At 42.1% G+C, this 16,145-nt stretch overlaps 1 protein-coding gene across 3 annotated transcripts in view; it reads left to right on the forward strand.

Moving 5' to 3' along the window:
• ZBTB41 (zinc finger and BTB domain containing 41) overlaps positions 1-16,145 on the forward strand; it is a 275,820-nt gene that overhangs the window by 59,163 nt on the left and 200,512 nt on the right. For all 3 annotated transcript variants that reach the window (XM_078644047.1, XM_078644054.1, XM_078644038.1), the window contains exons 5-6: positions 7,795-7,942; positions 9,451-9,580. In XM_078644047.1, the coding sequence (XP_078500173.1) occupies positions 7,795-7,942; positions 9,451-9,580 (278 nt within the window). The remainder of the gene's footprint in view (positions 1-7,794; positions 7,943-9,450; positions 9,581-16,145) is intronic.

Consider the following 16,145-nt stretch of genomic DNA (forward strand, 5'->3'; position numbering starts at 1 on the left):
GATACAAAATGGTTTTCTTTCTAGTTCATCTCTCCCAGAAGGTAGTGCTACTAAGCATGTTATCAATCAGAGGAGAATAATCATGCTCCTACTCAGATTTCAATGTATGTAGATCTTCAGTGGAATACTTGCAACGGAGTGCAAGTTGAGCATGCGGTTGTGATGTATGAAGCACACAGTTTGAAATTTGGGTTTTCCACGGAAGGCTTTTCGAGAAGAATTAGATTCTTGAACAGGGTACCACACTCCATTGTCAACCAATTTGGGTTTTCTAATGGAGGTGTTGTATACTAGATGGGATCAACATCTGTTGCTAAGTGTGCAGTTTTATTTGGAATTGGCTTTACCAGGCAGTTTGCTGTGTAGGCATGTCCCAGATACAGCCTCTTAGAATACTTGAGGTGGGAGGACACATTTTATTGAGTTAAAAAAAGAACGACTATGTGCATGAGAAAGGGAATCAAACATTCGATAATAAAGCACACTGCTCCGCACCCACTACCGCTCCTCAATGAACCTCAACTCCCTTTTGGGGCCTGCACAGTCCTGGCATCTGGATCACCTCTGGGAGGTATACTCTTGTGCTTAAACGTTTTACATTGGATTTGGGAAAGTTACAAGATCATTATTTATACCTCGATATTCTGCCGATCCTACCCAGGTTTTCACATATTTTTTAGGGCAGCATCTGGCCTCATAAACTATGGTTTCCATACACATGCAAATATCAAGACCTTTTCTACATTCCACTATGTACATATTTAAACTAGAAAATGAAGAACTTTGCAGCAATAGCAGAATATTGCAGGGATGCCTTAGCCTCTGCCCATTTCTCATCTGTCAGGGTTCCCATGTCTCACCCCCAAGCTGAGCAGAGCAAATCAAAGGAGTCTTTCTTATTATTTATCAAAGAGCGATAGACTTGTTTCACCTTGTGGTCCTCCAGTCGCCATGAGCAACTTCACATCTAGAGGGTTATAGTCTGGAAGGTTCTTACAGCCCTATTGTAGTTGGTGCTTTTGTTTCCTTAGTTGTAGGTAATGGTAGAACTGGCTGAGGTGTACTTCATATTCCATCTGCAAATCTTGATAGGGTTTAAGTATTGCACTATCCATCACGTCCTCCAAGGTGGTGGACCACTGATCCTATCCTATAGACCTCACTGTCTTTCCAGATTTAAATAACCACTTTGTTCACCTGTGAGTGTGAGGATCACTCTACCACAGATGAAGTATGGGAGTACCTCGGGGTATCTATTTTGCCAGACACATCTGAAGGGTCTCCCGTTAACAATCAGCAGGTGGGAAGCCCTTGATAAGAATCAATGTCTGCCTTCGCTATCCCACTTTCAAATATAGATGTAAAACATTTGGATAATACTATTAGTGGGAAGAAAACTGGAGTATTAAGTGTATCTTGTCACAGAAGGAATGTGTCATTGTAAAGAAGTAATTCTGTAGCTACTACAAGAATTGTAGGAATGACAACATTTTGAAAATGGCAGATCGTACGATGAGGAACAGTAAGGGCATGGACGGGACATTAATGTCTGCTATTAGTTTGTCCAGTACTTGTTGAATATTACTTTCCCAAACCAACTTGGTGTCTAATGTAATATACACTCGTAGATATTTGAATGCGTGTGTGACCACCTGCAGTTTACTCGCCCACCCCAGGTCTTGGTGATACGTGGCTGGAAAGATTAATGATATAGTCACGTTTATGGAGAGGCAAGATGTATCGCCGAAGAGACTAAACATCTGAACCCTACCTGTGTCCAACGTTCCCGGATCCATCAAGAAAATCAAAATATTGTCCGCATGAAGGACCACCCTATCAGTGACACCCGTTGTCCACTCGAAGCCCTGTACCTATGTGTCAATATGGAGCCACTTCGCTTACAGCCCTTGGACAGGATGTAAAGGAGAGGCGACAGTGGGCACCCCAGCCTTGTCACCCATTTTACTGGGAAGGGGTTTGATGTTTCACAACCCACTTGTCTTCTGTGTGTTTCTGAGAGCAGGGATGTTCAGTATTGTCAGTTGGTAGTGACAGTATTCGAAGGCATTGTCTGTCAGTTGAGGAAATGACAAGTCTATGTCCATGAAAGCTCCCAGATTTTTTAAAAGATGGCAAGGCATTAGCAATGTGGAAGACATTCTGCGACAGTCAAGGTGTCCATCAATAGTTTTTTATTTTAAAAGATAGCTTGGTTGGTCCATTGAGTCCAGGACTCTTGAAAATTCATTCAAGGTGAACGTGGATCCAAACCAGATGTCATTAACAGTTGAGCACCATTGTCACTAGATAATCTGTGACACTTTTTCCCATTCTTTACTCATAGTCACTAAGGAGGCTTTTGCAAAAATGCTGCTGGAGGCTAAAAGGAATTTGTAATGACATAAACCTTTGTGACCTTTTTCTATGTTGTTTGTCATAAGTTTGTTTAAATGCTTGTGGAGGGGACTAGTCTATCATACCTTAAATATAGAATGTTCCACACCTGTAAGAACTTCGTAGTGAGTCACAGAGTGAGCTGCTATCTTAGCCTTATTCTATCCTCAACTCTTGTCCAGATTTTCAGAAGTTAGTAGATAGTGTCATATCTACGTCTGTATACCCACCAGGTTTATGAGCACTGGTATACACAGATGGTCCCTTATGAGAAATCTGAAAGGCTTTGATACAAAACAGAGGGACTTGTCTGAAACCAGAGGAGATCAGATCACATCACCTCAGATGCTGTGGACAATATCTGGCTGAATACATACATTAAAGATAGGTAGACTAGACCGCCACAAGCAAGTCTAACCAGTCGAGGTTTTCAGTCCTCCATTTGTGTAATACCATTGGAGAAAATTGCATGTCAAATAATAAAGGGGGTCAGTAACAGTGAAAAAAGGTACTGTGACATATTCAATGACATTTGATTCAACCATAATAGGTTGATAGTCCAAATAAACCATGGTGGCCTTTGTTGACAGCATGAAACGTGTCTACACATTTGCATACCACTGACTGTGAGAAAATTATATGTAGTGACACAGTGCTACAATTGTATCCAATGCACTCTGACATGACAAGAAATCATCAAGGGCTTACAGCTAAAGCTGGATTGGTTGGGAACATTTATATACTCTAGTCCTTTACAATGCAACAGATAATAGCTGACTGAAAGATGTTTTTGAAAACCTGTTGCCAGAGCAGTTAGTACATGAGCATGTATGTTGCTCAATTGACCCAGAGTGCTAAAAGTGCTGATACATGGCCATTTATGGCAACTTTCTTCAAATATACAGAAAAGGAATTCATCGCAAGGCTGACCAGGCAATATGAAGTGTGTTTCAAGGAAGGCAAATCCAGCCCTGGACATTTTCAAGCAAAGTGTATCGAGTCTTCTATGTTCTTCTTCACCAAATTTAAAGTAACGACTAACAACATATAACACTCCATTTAACAGATGGATATCAGATTTGATTGAGTAAATCCCCTATTTCTGAGAGAGGCAGGCTAGTGGATAGAGAGCAAAAGTGCACCAATGAAGGGACTGATTGTGCCAGAAATAAAGTTGAGTCCCACTTGTGGATTTATTGAACAATTTCGTTTGCAGTGCATGTGTAATGGGGTCGTCCTAGATTATAAGATTTAAGTTCTAGATAAAGATGAGTTATTTCACTGACGTTTGGATGGGTTAAGTGGAAGGCTGAAATCAAGCGGATAGCAGGTGTTTTGGAAAAGTAGTAACGCTTGTGACAAGATGTAATTCACAGCTTTTCATTCTCTTTAGACCGCTTGACATGAATGGGCTATGACACCCTGAAATGGGCAGGATCTACACTACTTTAGTAAAGATGGGAAGACCTTGCATACCATGACTAAATATTGGCAAAAAATCCCCTCTGCACAGTGTGTGTTACATGGAGCCCAAAGAGGTAGCAATCACTTACAAATGTCAACCTAGGTATAGGAAAGTGCACTTTTTGACATGGTCACCCCCACATTTTGCCTAGTATTTGATGTGATTTTGACTGGAAGTGCTCTGGGTCCCCAGTACCAGATCTATTTTCCAAAACTGTACAATTGTTTCCCCCAATTGGCAATACCTTTGATACTCCCTGTAAGTCCCTAGTAAAAGTAACCCCTAGTACCTAGGGCAAGGAGGCTAAAGAGGGTCCTTAAGGGCTGCAGCGCGAATTGTGCCATTCTAAAGAACCCCTCACCGAACACGTACAGACTGCCAATGCAGGTTTGTGTCTTGGTGCAGACTAAAGTGAAAGCATGACATGTCACATATCCCTGTGTGCCATGCCGACAGACACTCAATACAGTATAGGTAAGTCACCCCTACAGCAGGCCCTACCTCCCTAAGGAAGGGCACAGTATACTACATGTGAGGGGCCTACCTGCACAAGCAGATATACCCCTGTGCTGGTCAGTTCTATTGCTGCCAGTACAAGTGAACAGGGAAGCCCTTTTGAGTACATGTTTTGTATACTGGTGAAAACGAGTTCCTCAGTTACATGATGGCTTCACTGAAAATAGGGATATTTAGTATGAAACATCTCATATTAATATACCCAACCTGGTGACAGTGTTGAATGTATTATTGATACATGCACACAGAGGGCAACTTAGGGGTGCCCCTTGAAAACCAACCAGCTACTGGTGTGCCTTCTGACTGGTTTTTGCCAGCCTAAGTTTCTGACCCTCCTAGGGTGAGTTCCTTTACTCTCAGGAGGCCACAAATCAAGCCTGCTCAGGCAGAAGGTGCTTATACCCCCACCCACAGGATGATCTGCTGATTAGCATTCAAAGGCAGGGGAGCTTCAAAGAGCCCACTGCCTTCTTTGGTATGCGAATCTGGCTTCTCTCAGAGAAGAGGAAGCCAATCCCCTTTGTCCAGAGCCCTTTAGCACCTGGACCGGCAGGAAAATTAGATAGTCTGTTGGGTGTGTCCGCCCTCAGGCCAGCACCATCCCGAAGGTGGGCTACCTGAAGTGGAGGCGACTTTTCAGAGTTAGGCATTTTGGTGATGGCAAACTTAAGAACTCTGGGCTAGGGTTATGCCTACTTCCTAGAGGAAGTGGTCATATAGGGGGTGTAGTGACCCCCGGAGTAAGTAGCCCATTGGCTACTACCCTACACTCCACTAACACCCATAAATTCAGTATTCAGGGGAGCCCCTGGCACCAGAAAAACAGATCCTGACTATCTACAAATAAGAAAAACTCTAAAGGGCCTTGAAAGCAGAAGACTCAAGAAGAGCAACTGACTTGGCACAAGTTGTGCCAGCTTGTCTGCTGTTCCCCATAAAAACTGCACCAAAGATGTCTCGTCCTGCAGCTGTCATTCCTCCTAAGCCTGGGAGGATGGCCTACCTTCAGTGAAGACTCAGAACTCCCGTGGAGTAGCGGAGCTGCTTCCTTGCATCCGGCAGGCACCCGAGAAGAACTGCGAGGACTCCGGAACTGCCAAAACCCGCCGCTGCCAAGCATCACTGCACTTGAGTCCCCCACCCCGTATCGAAGTGTGACAACAGTGTCTGCGTGGCCCCAAGCCCTCAAGAGACTGACCTTGGGTTCACCCCACGTGAACTCCCCAACGTCGCCTGCAGCCTCTGTTTGCAGGCCCCCTCAACTACAAGTGCTCTGAGACGAAGAAACGCGACACCACAAAGACCCTCTGCACCCTGCCACCCCACCCCACACACAAGAGGACCACTCGTGTCCCCACGTCGCCTAGCATCACAAAACTTGAGCCCTTGGCGTGGTTCAGCTTAACTGGCCTCCCAGACAAAACCTGCAGCCTGATTTCATGGAAACCGATCCCATTGACTAACATTGGGCACCTGACGCTGTATTGCAACTCTGCACCCAACCGCCCTAGTGCCACTGAAAGTGACCTTCTAGTGCTGCATTGGATGTTGCCCCATACTCACCTTAAGTCCAGGAAATTGGTCTTGTACATAATTTTACTGTACCTGAACGCCGTCCTTGTTTTTCCTCTCATAGGATAACATTGGAGCTTCTGAAAAACGTTGACTTATTAAAACTTAAAGTATTTCTCTTCCAAAACGTAGTTACCTGATCATATTGATTCTGGTACCTAAACAATTATAAAGATATCTTTTCTTAATAAATTGCGTGGACCTCCTTATTTAGTTGTGTGCCTCATTTATTGTCTATTGTGTGTATTTGCAGATGTAAAACATTGCCCTCTGATAGGCCTAATGCCGCTTGACCACACTACCCCCTAGAAGAGCACCTTGGGATTGCTAGAACAAGCCCCTGTCCACTCTTAAGGGAACCCCTGGACTCTTTGTACGATACACCTTATTTTGGTATTTCATATAAATAGCTAGTGTCCCACTCTAAGTAATGACTTTTATTGTGCGCCTTGTAGTGCCAATGCATGCAGACTATCCATCATCATTGTTTAAACTGTAACATACCATCTTAGTAGAAGAGAGTGGAAATCTAATTGTTCGTGGAAGTGTAGGAAAGTGCCACCATTATGCTAGTGAAAGTAACAGATTCAGCATTATGAACTGTGATTTATATATTGAAATTAACAGAACAGGTTATCAGTTACGATTATATGGGCAGGAAAGGTCAGTCATGTCATATCACCAGAATGGTCCAGTTATAGTAATTTCCACTGTCACAATATACTTGTTAAAAAAGCAAATGTAAGATAATTAGAGCTGGTGATTGAAATATGTCACTTGCTTGTTAGCAACTAATGATTCCTCTTTCCTGTGTGTACTTCTCACATAACCTTTGAAAATAGTGCACTCAGCCACCTGACGCGGAGTTCTGGCAAAACTCTACCAACTGCCTCGCCGTAGAGTTTTTCCTCACATGTGACTTGCCAAGGTTCAGTTGGTGAGCGAGCATTTTCATCCTATAGTGTGATTTTCATTCACTAGAATGCCTCCCGGTGAGATTTTCTCAACGCGGGCTTGCGCAGCAGGTCAGAACCATTCACGCTGACAAAGCTGCTGCTTGAGTAGAAAATCTACTCAAACAGCAGAAAGAAGCTTGTTATTCCAATGAAACGTTCACTCTAGTGGTCACAGTTTTTACAATATAACAATACTTTTCATCACAAAACATAGAATCTCTAGTATAAAACAAACACAGGCAATGCCAGTTGTCTGACGGTAAAGGAATATTGTATGGTAATGTAAAGTATTATAAGTAAATAGCATGGGACTATATATGTATTTGTTTGGAAACAAAGAACTGTAGAATAACAGTGTAGGTTAAAAGGTCAGGTGAGAGTTACATTCTCAGGTCAGACCTAAAAGCCCAAGTAGGTTAGTGACTGCCCTCCTCCCATCTGTGCTGCTGCCAAGGAAACACTATAAATTATCTAAGACCGTTTAATAGCATTCTAATGCTGTGCGTGTGCCCCTGATAGTTCAAGCTTAGGCAGCTGGATAAATAAAACAAATGATCACCGCTGCATGGAGGGCAATCACTTTTTATGGAAGCACACACCTTCTGCTCAATCAAAACATGTATGCCTGGCTCCCAACATGTGAGCGAGGCCAAATCCCCTCTCCAATGATGTTCACTTAATTGTCTGGTGACAGCTGTGTTGTGAAGCCAGGCCATAAAAAGTAAAGACTTTGATGGGAAATTTGTGAAACCTAAATAGTCTCAATAAAAGCTGTATGTGTACCGGAGGACAAAAAGATATCAAGTGTTCATGTTTTTTAACAATTGTTTGTTTATACTTCACAAAAGTTTCTTGTTCTTGGTAGTTTTGACCTTTTGTTTTTTGTTTTAGATTTGTAACAAATCTTTTACGAGGAGGCCTCACTTGAATGAACATATGATTCTTCATTCTCAAGATAAACCATTCAAGTGCACCTACTGTGAAGAGTACTTCCGATCGCGCTTTGCAAGACTGAAACATCAAGAAAAATTACACCTTGGTATGCCAGATTGTTCAAGGAAATAATTGAAATTTGAGTGCCATTTTCAGTTCTTACATGGATATTTTGATTTGATAAAACGCTTGGTGCTGTTTCACTAAAATGTTGAGCTAAATATTATGTGATAATTGTGACTGATAATATTAGTCATTCTTCCTAAGAATGTTTGGTTGTGTATGCATTTGAGTATATGGGGTCACAAGTTAAGCTATACAATCAATATACACGATTTGTCAATATCCCAAAAAAACCTAGTAGTGGATGGGACTGGAACCTTAATAGATGGACAATACATGTTATATTAGTGAAACAAATGGGGCTAGTGAATTATTTAACGCAGGAGGAAAATGGGAATCTGGAAACTTCAACTAGCAATTGTCAGAAGGATTAAAAATGTCCAGAGGTGGAAGAGCAGTTTGAACGGCAGTATTCAGTAAGTAAGAGTTGATAAGGACATAAAGGTTGTAAAAATGTATATAAAGCGGAGTTACGATTTTGTCCAATTTAATCAGATTTGTAGGGCTTGATCTCTAAGGTTTTCCTTTAGAAAGGTGAAATCTACTATTGTATGATTACACTACATTTGGAATCGATTTCTGACTGTTTGAGGACTTTCAAACTTTCCAAGGAGTACTACTGGGAATCTTTCAAAGTTTTGCATGCATTCTGCATGGCCCCACCCGACCCTCCCACTTTCCAGTTCTAAACTTAAAACTGCAACTGCTCAATGTGTGTCACATTGGCAGACTTCCTGTCACTGTAAGTGCTTTTTAAAATTCTAAAATGTATCGTATCCTAGTTCTTTGAATTGTTTTTGGAAATTTGCTATTGCAGATGCCTTATTTGTGTAGATAGTTGCACTTACGTGCACCAAAACATTTGTGAATATATATTTATGCCGCAATGGTGTCTTGGGATGTCTTGAAAGAGAATGAGCAAGGCGAGATTTGAATTTTTGTCTTATTTTCGTAAGGGGCAAGCAGTGCTGAGCAGTCAGACAGAAGTGAGATTATATAACCTGAAAATATGAGATAGTGGTATCAAGGTTTCAGGCAAGGAACCTAGACATGATAATAGCTAGGTAATGAAAGCTCGGTAAGGAATATGTAATGAGTGAAATGCATGCTGGATGAGTGGTTGACGGCACTTATGCATACCGTACCTTAACCAAAGAGAAGCCATTGCGGGATGGCTTTGACGGCTGCACACAAGCTTTGCCCATTGCACTTGTGGCACAAGTAATGGGCAAAGGTTGTTGTTTGTGAAAGTACCAGGACTGCATTTTATTAGAGAAATTACGCTATACAAAATCCGTGGAATCCTACTTTAAGGTTCAGAAAACAGAAGAACTATCAATATATGTTCTGTGTTAAAATATTTATGTAAACATGTTCTTTGCCAACAATGACATATGTGACACCATAAAACGATCATATACAGAAATAAAGTTTTTGAAAAAGACAGTTTACTTTCATAACAGTTTTTTTCTCATTGCACTTCTGTTTTAGGACCTTTTCCATGTGATATTTGCGGTCGCCAGTTTAATGACACCGGAAATCTGAAGCGTCATTTAGAATGCACTCATGGAGGAAAGCGAAAATGGATGTGTTTCATTTGTGGAAAATCTGTTCGAGAAAGGTAAACCTCAATCTTTTTAGGTATTAACTGACATTTACAGGAAGAAAATGCAATAATTAATTAATTATTGTTAAACAATTTTTGAGCAATGGAGACACAGGCCCCAGTCGCCCAAAAATCTAAAATGTGTTCCTTAATTTCCTAATGAAAGTTTCTGAATTTTTTGTAACTCAGAAAAGTTTCGTAATAGACTACCTAAGAAGCTGTAAAAGTCTGAGGCACCCAAAACGACTCCTTGCTTGTGAATTTATAGTTACTTACACGTGGAGGCATTCCGGGGGATTACAAGTACATGGTGTATAGTTACACACAGGAAAACAACAATGCAGTTGCACTTGCTAGCTTTTTTTCTCCATTGAAAAGCCCCTCCACCTAGTCTCCAATTCTTTCCGCAAGAAGATTTGGGAAAAAATGCAAAAATAATGCATTCATCAACACATTTTTCATTATATATACAATTGTATTTGTTTTTAAAGCATAGTACAGGATGACCTTGCTGAGCAGCAGGATACAGCAGTCTTTGCTGGGGCTGTTCAAAGATTTCCTCACTTTCACCCTCCAACAGTGCCCCTCAACTCTCCATAGCCCCTCTCTCACATACATTAAAACATTTTTTATAGCCCCTCTCATAGCAGTGTAGGGTGTTGGAGCATTTTACATGACACACACATACAGAGACAAGTGCATCGTACATGTGTAATTCAGTGTATAGAAAATGTTACATAAGACAAAGGGGTAGGATTCACATGTCATCCATACTGGTGTCATTTTTTAAGAGTGCTTGATCTGGGGAAGCCCAAACTCAGGAATCAGAATGTAACATGAGGTTCCGGGTGACTTTACTAATGAGAATTTATTTCTACCCAAGCAAACCCTTTTTTGCAAAATTAGGGTAATGGAAGACGGGGAGAAAAACGTAACTTTCTAACCTAGATTTCGATTGTAACCTATGAACTGCACAGAAACAAAAGGATGTTTGTGACATAAGCAGCAAACCAGTGATCTATGCACATAAAATTCTGTTTTGCGAATATCTGCGAAATTGCACAGGCAATGCTTACCCAGGTCAGGTGGTTTGATGCAACCTGTACCAAGTCCCATCATTTTATTGTCGACACTCAGAGCTGTCCCAAGAGAACCAGATAGGGTTTGCACCTGTTGAAAGGGGTACAAGGCTGCCTTACAGGCCTAGAAAAAAACACTAAGAGAAGCAGCTTACTATGAACCAGTAAAGGCCAGCGACCTTAAAAATAGTAAGCTTTGTGGCAAACGGTAAATCAAAACTATATGGATAAAGCCCAGGAATTTGCCCCTCATAGGGGGCATGCTTCTAGCATGGCCCAGGCAAGAATATCTGTAGCACCGCTATCTTCCATCCAACCTATCTGCAAATTAGAGCTCGATAAATATGACATGATAGAGGTTACTAAGAGGTGTCCTGCCTCAAAAGCCCTGATGTGATCCGGTGGATCATTTCGGACAAACATACACATTTTGGCTCCAATATTTAGGGCTATTCCATTCATGGGCCCACCTAAGACTTGGTCACACACCACTTAGTACCTTCAAGTACCTATCAGTTATAGTGCTAGCGTTGTGAAGGCAAAGCGTGATACTGGCTTCGTCCTAAAGGACATTTCCCCCACCTAGAGGTAATTATAAGCGTGTGTTATGGCCCAACAGGGGAAAAAACTGTGTTAGACATGAACGTGGCTTTCACCAGGGGTGCATATTGGCACCTTTTCTTTTCTCCTTGTATGTCAACAGCATGGAGAAGCATCTACTGAACCACAGAGCTGAGTGACCCATGGTTGGCAAGGGTAGTATACCGGCCCTGGTTTATGCAGATAATACTGTCTGGCTCTCCAGGACTGCAAACAGCTTGCAGCGATTATTAGACCAATTCTGTGCCTTCATGAACAGTCTAGATCTGTTAGTGAACCAGCCAAAGCTCCACATTATGGGTGTTGGTCTATAAAACAAGGTAAATAGGGCCTTTTTTGTCAATTAAACAAAGATTAATAAGATCTCGTACTATCCCTATCTGGGAATACTATTTGATGACAGGCTGACTTGGGAAACTTTGAAGGCTGGCAGGGCAGCTGCCCTAGCCATGAGCACAGAAGCACTCTTAAGCGTTGCCGCTAGATTACGGAGCAAGCCAATCAAAGAGCTGTTAAAAATCCTTAAGTCTAAGTGCTGCCCAGGCGCCACATATAGGGCTGGTGTCTGGGCCCTCTACAACTAGCTGGATGTAGAGAAGGTAGAGAACGGTTTCATTAAAAGGCTGTTTGCTGTACTCCAGTCCACGAGCAGTTACATATGTCACATGGAAATTGGGGTAGAGTATGTGTGAAGCTGCAGCCTCTCCAGCTATGGTTGAAAATATGGACCAAGGGGGAAACCACAGTGAACCGTAACATTGTAGCTGATTGCTTGAACCTGGGTGAGAGCTTACAAATTCCCTGGATTGCATACTTATCTAAGACTTAAAGTTGGCTGGATTTAGACAGGTTGTTCTGGAACCCTTGCCCCTTCATGGCTAGCTTCTCCAGACCCCTGACTAAACTCTTTTTAGCCAAATGCGTAGAAGAATTGATGTCAAAGAACTCCGAGATGTCCATCCTCAAATTTGTACCTGTTTTGGTATTGAACCGTACCTTTTATGGGTTAACAATCTTCACCACAGGTTTTTGTTAGCTATGGTTAAACGCAGTTCATTTTCTTGTTGCCTACCCCAGGCAAGGTATGTTTGTTGCCAATTTGCCTGCCTTTCCTTGCGATGAACGCTCTGCACAAAAGCACCCTGTACTTTATTCTTTTCTGCAGATACTATTCTTTGCTAAGGACTGTGTTTGTTTTACCACTCCTGTATCAGGCACATTTTAGACAGTGCAGGGCTGCCATGGAGTGTAATATTTTGTATGATAATGTATCTTCATTGTTTCCATACATTCCTGTATGATTTATGGTAGCTGATTGATTAGATTTATAATAATGTGTGAAATATAATCAATATTAACCTAGCAACAAGTCCTTCCTACTCTTGATTTCTAAATCTGCTTTCCCACACTTTTTTCTTGGCACATCAATAGCTGATTTCCCTCTTATGAAGGTATAGGAGCCCATGCTTTTGCTTGTAGAAATATCCCTACATAGGCTCACTATCAAATTCTTTAGCATAGCAGACCCCTAGAGGTTTTTGTCAACAGAATTGGCTCAAAGTTGGAGGGATATACTGCCTTATCATTCTTTTTGCGGCTATTTCAATTTTATGTATCTATCCCTTTGGGATTTGTCCAGCACGATGCTTCTATGGAACATTTTCGATGCATTTTATAATTACTGTAGGAACGCCATTATGTAGGTTTATGTATGATGTATTTTTGCAACTGCACTTTTGTGATATTCTGTAAGATGAAATAAAGGTTTTAATGGTGATGATGATTCTGCTCTGTGATCTACATAGTACACACTCTTTGCAGCAGGCATATTAACCCTTTCAACTACCTTAGATGAGTCAAAACTGTGAGTAGACAACACTCCGATCTCTCTGCCGTAAGGTACATTATTCACCATAGTAATCTTGGCACTTTTATTCTTGCCTGAAAACTGTTGGATATACAAGGAACTCTGCAATGCATTTGAAGCTGCAACAACAACAGTGGGAGCAGTCTATTTGGTATTATTCTGGCTAGAATTCTATAACCTGCATTAAGGATAGCGTTCTATATAAATCACACCAGGTTAGGAGTTAGCGGCTTGTGGGGCATTATTGTTAGTGTTTCTCGACTGGAGGGGAGCGCAAGTCTCTCTGTTGCTGCCTTTTCATACTTTTTGGTAGGTCTGAAATAGGTAGGTCAGTGTATTGATTGTAAAATTCAACTGGTAGGTTGTTACTCCCAAAGATTCTGCAAGTCTGCATTCTCTGTATGGGTGCCGTAATTTCTGCTTCCATTATATGCTCAGCAAAGGGTAGTCGGGTTGTCTACCACCCATCCAAGATGGCGCCACCAGTTGGTCTCCACACACATCTTCTCTGAGGAGCTCAGCTTCATCTGTAGTTGACATCACTGCTAGGGACTTTCCCACCAAAACGTCAAAAGGGAGCCCTCTTCTGTATTGGCTGCAGTGGTCTGAGCTTCCTGCTTTGTTCAGTGGGCTTGGGTTGTCCTGTTATTGGTACAGTGTTACAGCTAATTAACAGATGCAGATTTTCTTTCAAACCCCTTCCTCCTCAGGAGCTGAGTTAAGCAATGTTAATTATTCCTTTTGTGTGGGGAGGACTTTGCGTCCTCTGCTGACGAGCAAAGTAATTAACTTGATCCAGTAGGGTGACAAAAGACCTGGTACCTGATACTGAGGTGAGCCAGAGATGTATGAGAATTCTGGACGACCCATAGAGTATACATGTAGGTTCTAGTAGCCTGCATATTCAAACTTGGCACATGTTTTACCCAAGTTTGAATCCTTACTGGACTTTGTAGGCCTAAAGGAAACAAAACTGCCCTTTAAGGTAGTTATCCTCCTGGGTGTATAATATATTGGCACCGTAGATAAACAAATAAACCCTACTGACTTTATGAATGCCCACAAATATTATTAAGGCCTGTCCCAGGTCAACATCTAGCCTTATAGAGTTCTTTCTGCACCAGGCTACCTGTGCTCAGTTACCACGCTATTCACGATGGTCGTCTTACTTGCGCAGCCACACATGTGTAACCAGCCAAATGCCCCTTACCGCGTCGCAATGTCCTTATCTTAAAGGCAGATACTGGCGGTAAACATGTGCAGTCCATGTGCCATATGTTTACTGTGGGTAAAACAAAAGTAGTGAGTCTTAAACTCAGTAAAAAGTCCAAACCCAGACGATGAAGAAGCAAAAAAAGAATCTGGACATACTAAAAGGGACAAAAACTATTTGCAGCACACTACTACTTTTGTCGTCCACAGGTCTATAGGTGTTCTGAAAAGGGTACTGGGGTGCACATGTATGCCGAGTGACAGCCTGTGGATGGGGACAACTCCTGGCCACTCCCTACCCAATTGAGTAAAAGTTCCCATGGGTGAACCTACCCACTTTAGTAGCACTTCATGTGTGTCTTACTGTAAACTATCACACAGTGCCAATATGGCAGAACATTTCTTCCCCTGTGCAGAGCTCCCTGTGCCCACCTAGAGATTTTGCAATGATAATGGGCAAACGCTCCCTGGTGGTCACTCCAGCTCTTGGGTAGCTGCTTGCCTTGTGATGTATTCCTATAGGTTCTGTATCGATCCCCCTATTCCTGACCCTATTCTGGTTAACAAGTTAACTAGCAGCCATCCCATGAGGCAGAAAACCCCCATGATGCAGGAACCGTTATCTGATTAAGCCACACTACGGCACAGGAACGTGTTATCTGATTAGGTCATAACGCTTGCCATCTAATTAGACAAGCGATATTCCTCCAGCCCCTGATAAGGCATACGGAGTTCTCAAAACAAATCAAACCTATGACAGACCTGGGAAAAACCCTGCGGCCATTGTTTTGATTTCACCGAGAACTTCAGCAAAAGAATGTGCTAACGACCAAGTCGTATGACATCCTTATTGACGTATCTATGTCCATCCTTACGTCAATCTCGGCACCTTAAAGGTATAAATATTACTGATATTGCCCTATGCAAACACACGCGGTGGTGACGAGATCGGAGCAGCCAGACTTGCCGAAGCCCAGAGCAGAGCAGACCCCGCTGGCGCAGCCCCGCCTTCCTGACGCGCTGAGAACGAGACGCTGTTTTCTCCTGCCGAGAAATCCAGCTCCGGCGCTTCCGGGTAGCCCTCGCAGGCAGCCTGGAATATCGAGACCAGAGACGAGAGATACCATCCCTCATTCATCCTAGACTCCAGGTACAGAACTGAATAACCCCTCACAGAGAATTCTTGAGTCAGTCACTTGGCAAAACAAACTTAACTTAAACTGTTACTTTCTACTCCCGCCCACGTATTAGGCTTAGGTCAGGTACATCTGGGGTAGGCGTAGTTAGAAACACCAGTTGAGTACGATTAGTCAAATGTATATGTGTATGTATCTATTTTATCCATTTTAAACCATCATATGGCTTAGAAACCATATCAATGTTTTTACAGTATTATTTTATACTTCTGCTTTTAATGTATGCACTTTACTTAACCATAAGTATTGCAATAATATCGATCCATTTCTCTTGTATGAGAAAAGAGACTGATCAATAAATAACATCTTTTATTGAACACGCCCGTCTCTTCCTTTTCTCTACAATCTGGTGAGACTAAGAATGCACGTACTGACTGAGTAAAATAAGTCGTCTTTTGTTTTCACATGACTCTAGAGATACACTCTTGATTAGGGGAGAGCAAAGTTGTCATGTTCTATGGTTGTCAGAAACTAAATCCCTTCTTGTCTATCCAGGGAGGTTCAACTCCTCCTTGCCTAGTCGAGAAAGTTTCTAGTGAACTCTGAGCTAGCTGGCAAACCCAAAACTTTAAGTCTAATATCGACAGTAGTAGACCTAGTTAACGTCTGGTCTAGGCCTATACTAT

Source organism: Lissotriton helveticus, chromosome 1_1 (genome assembly GCF_964261635.1).
Source record: "Lissotriton helveticus chromosome 1_1, aLisHel1.1, whole genome shotgun sequence".
Classification (NCBI taxonomy): Eukaryota; Metazoa; Chordata; class Amphibia; order Caudata; family Salamandridae; genus Lissotriton; species Lissotriton helveticus.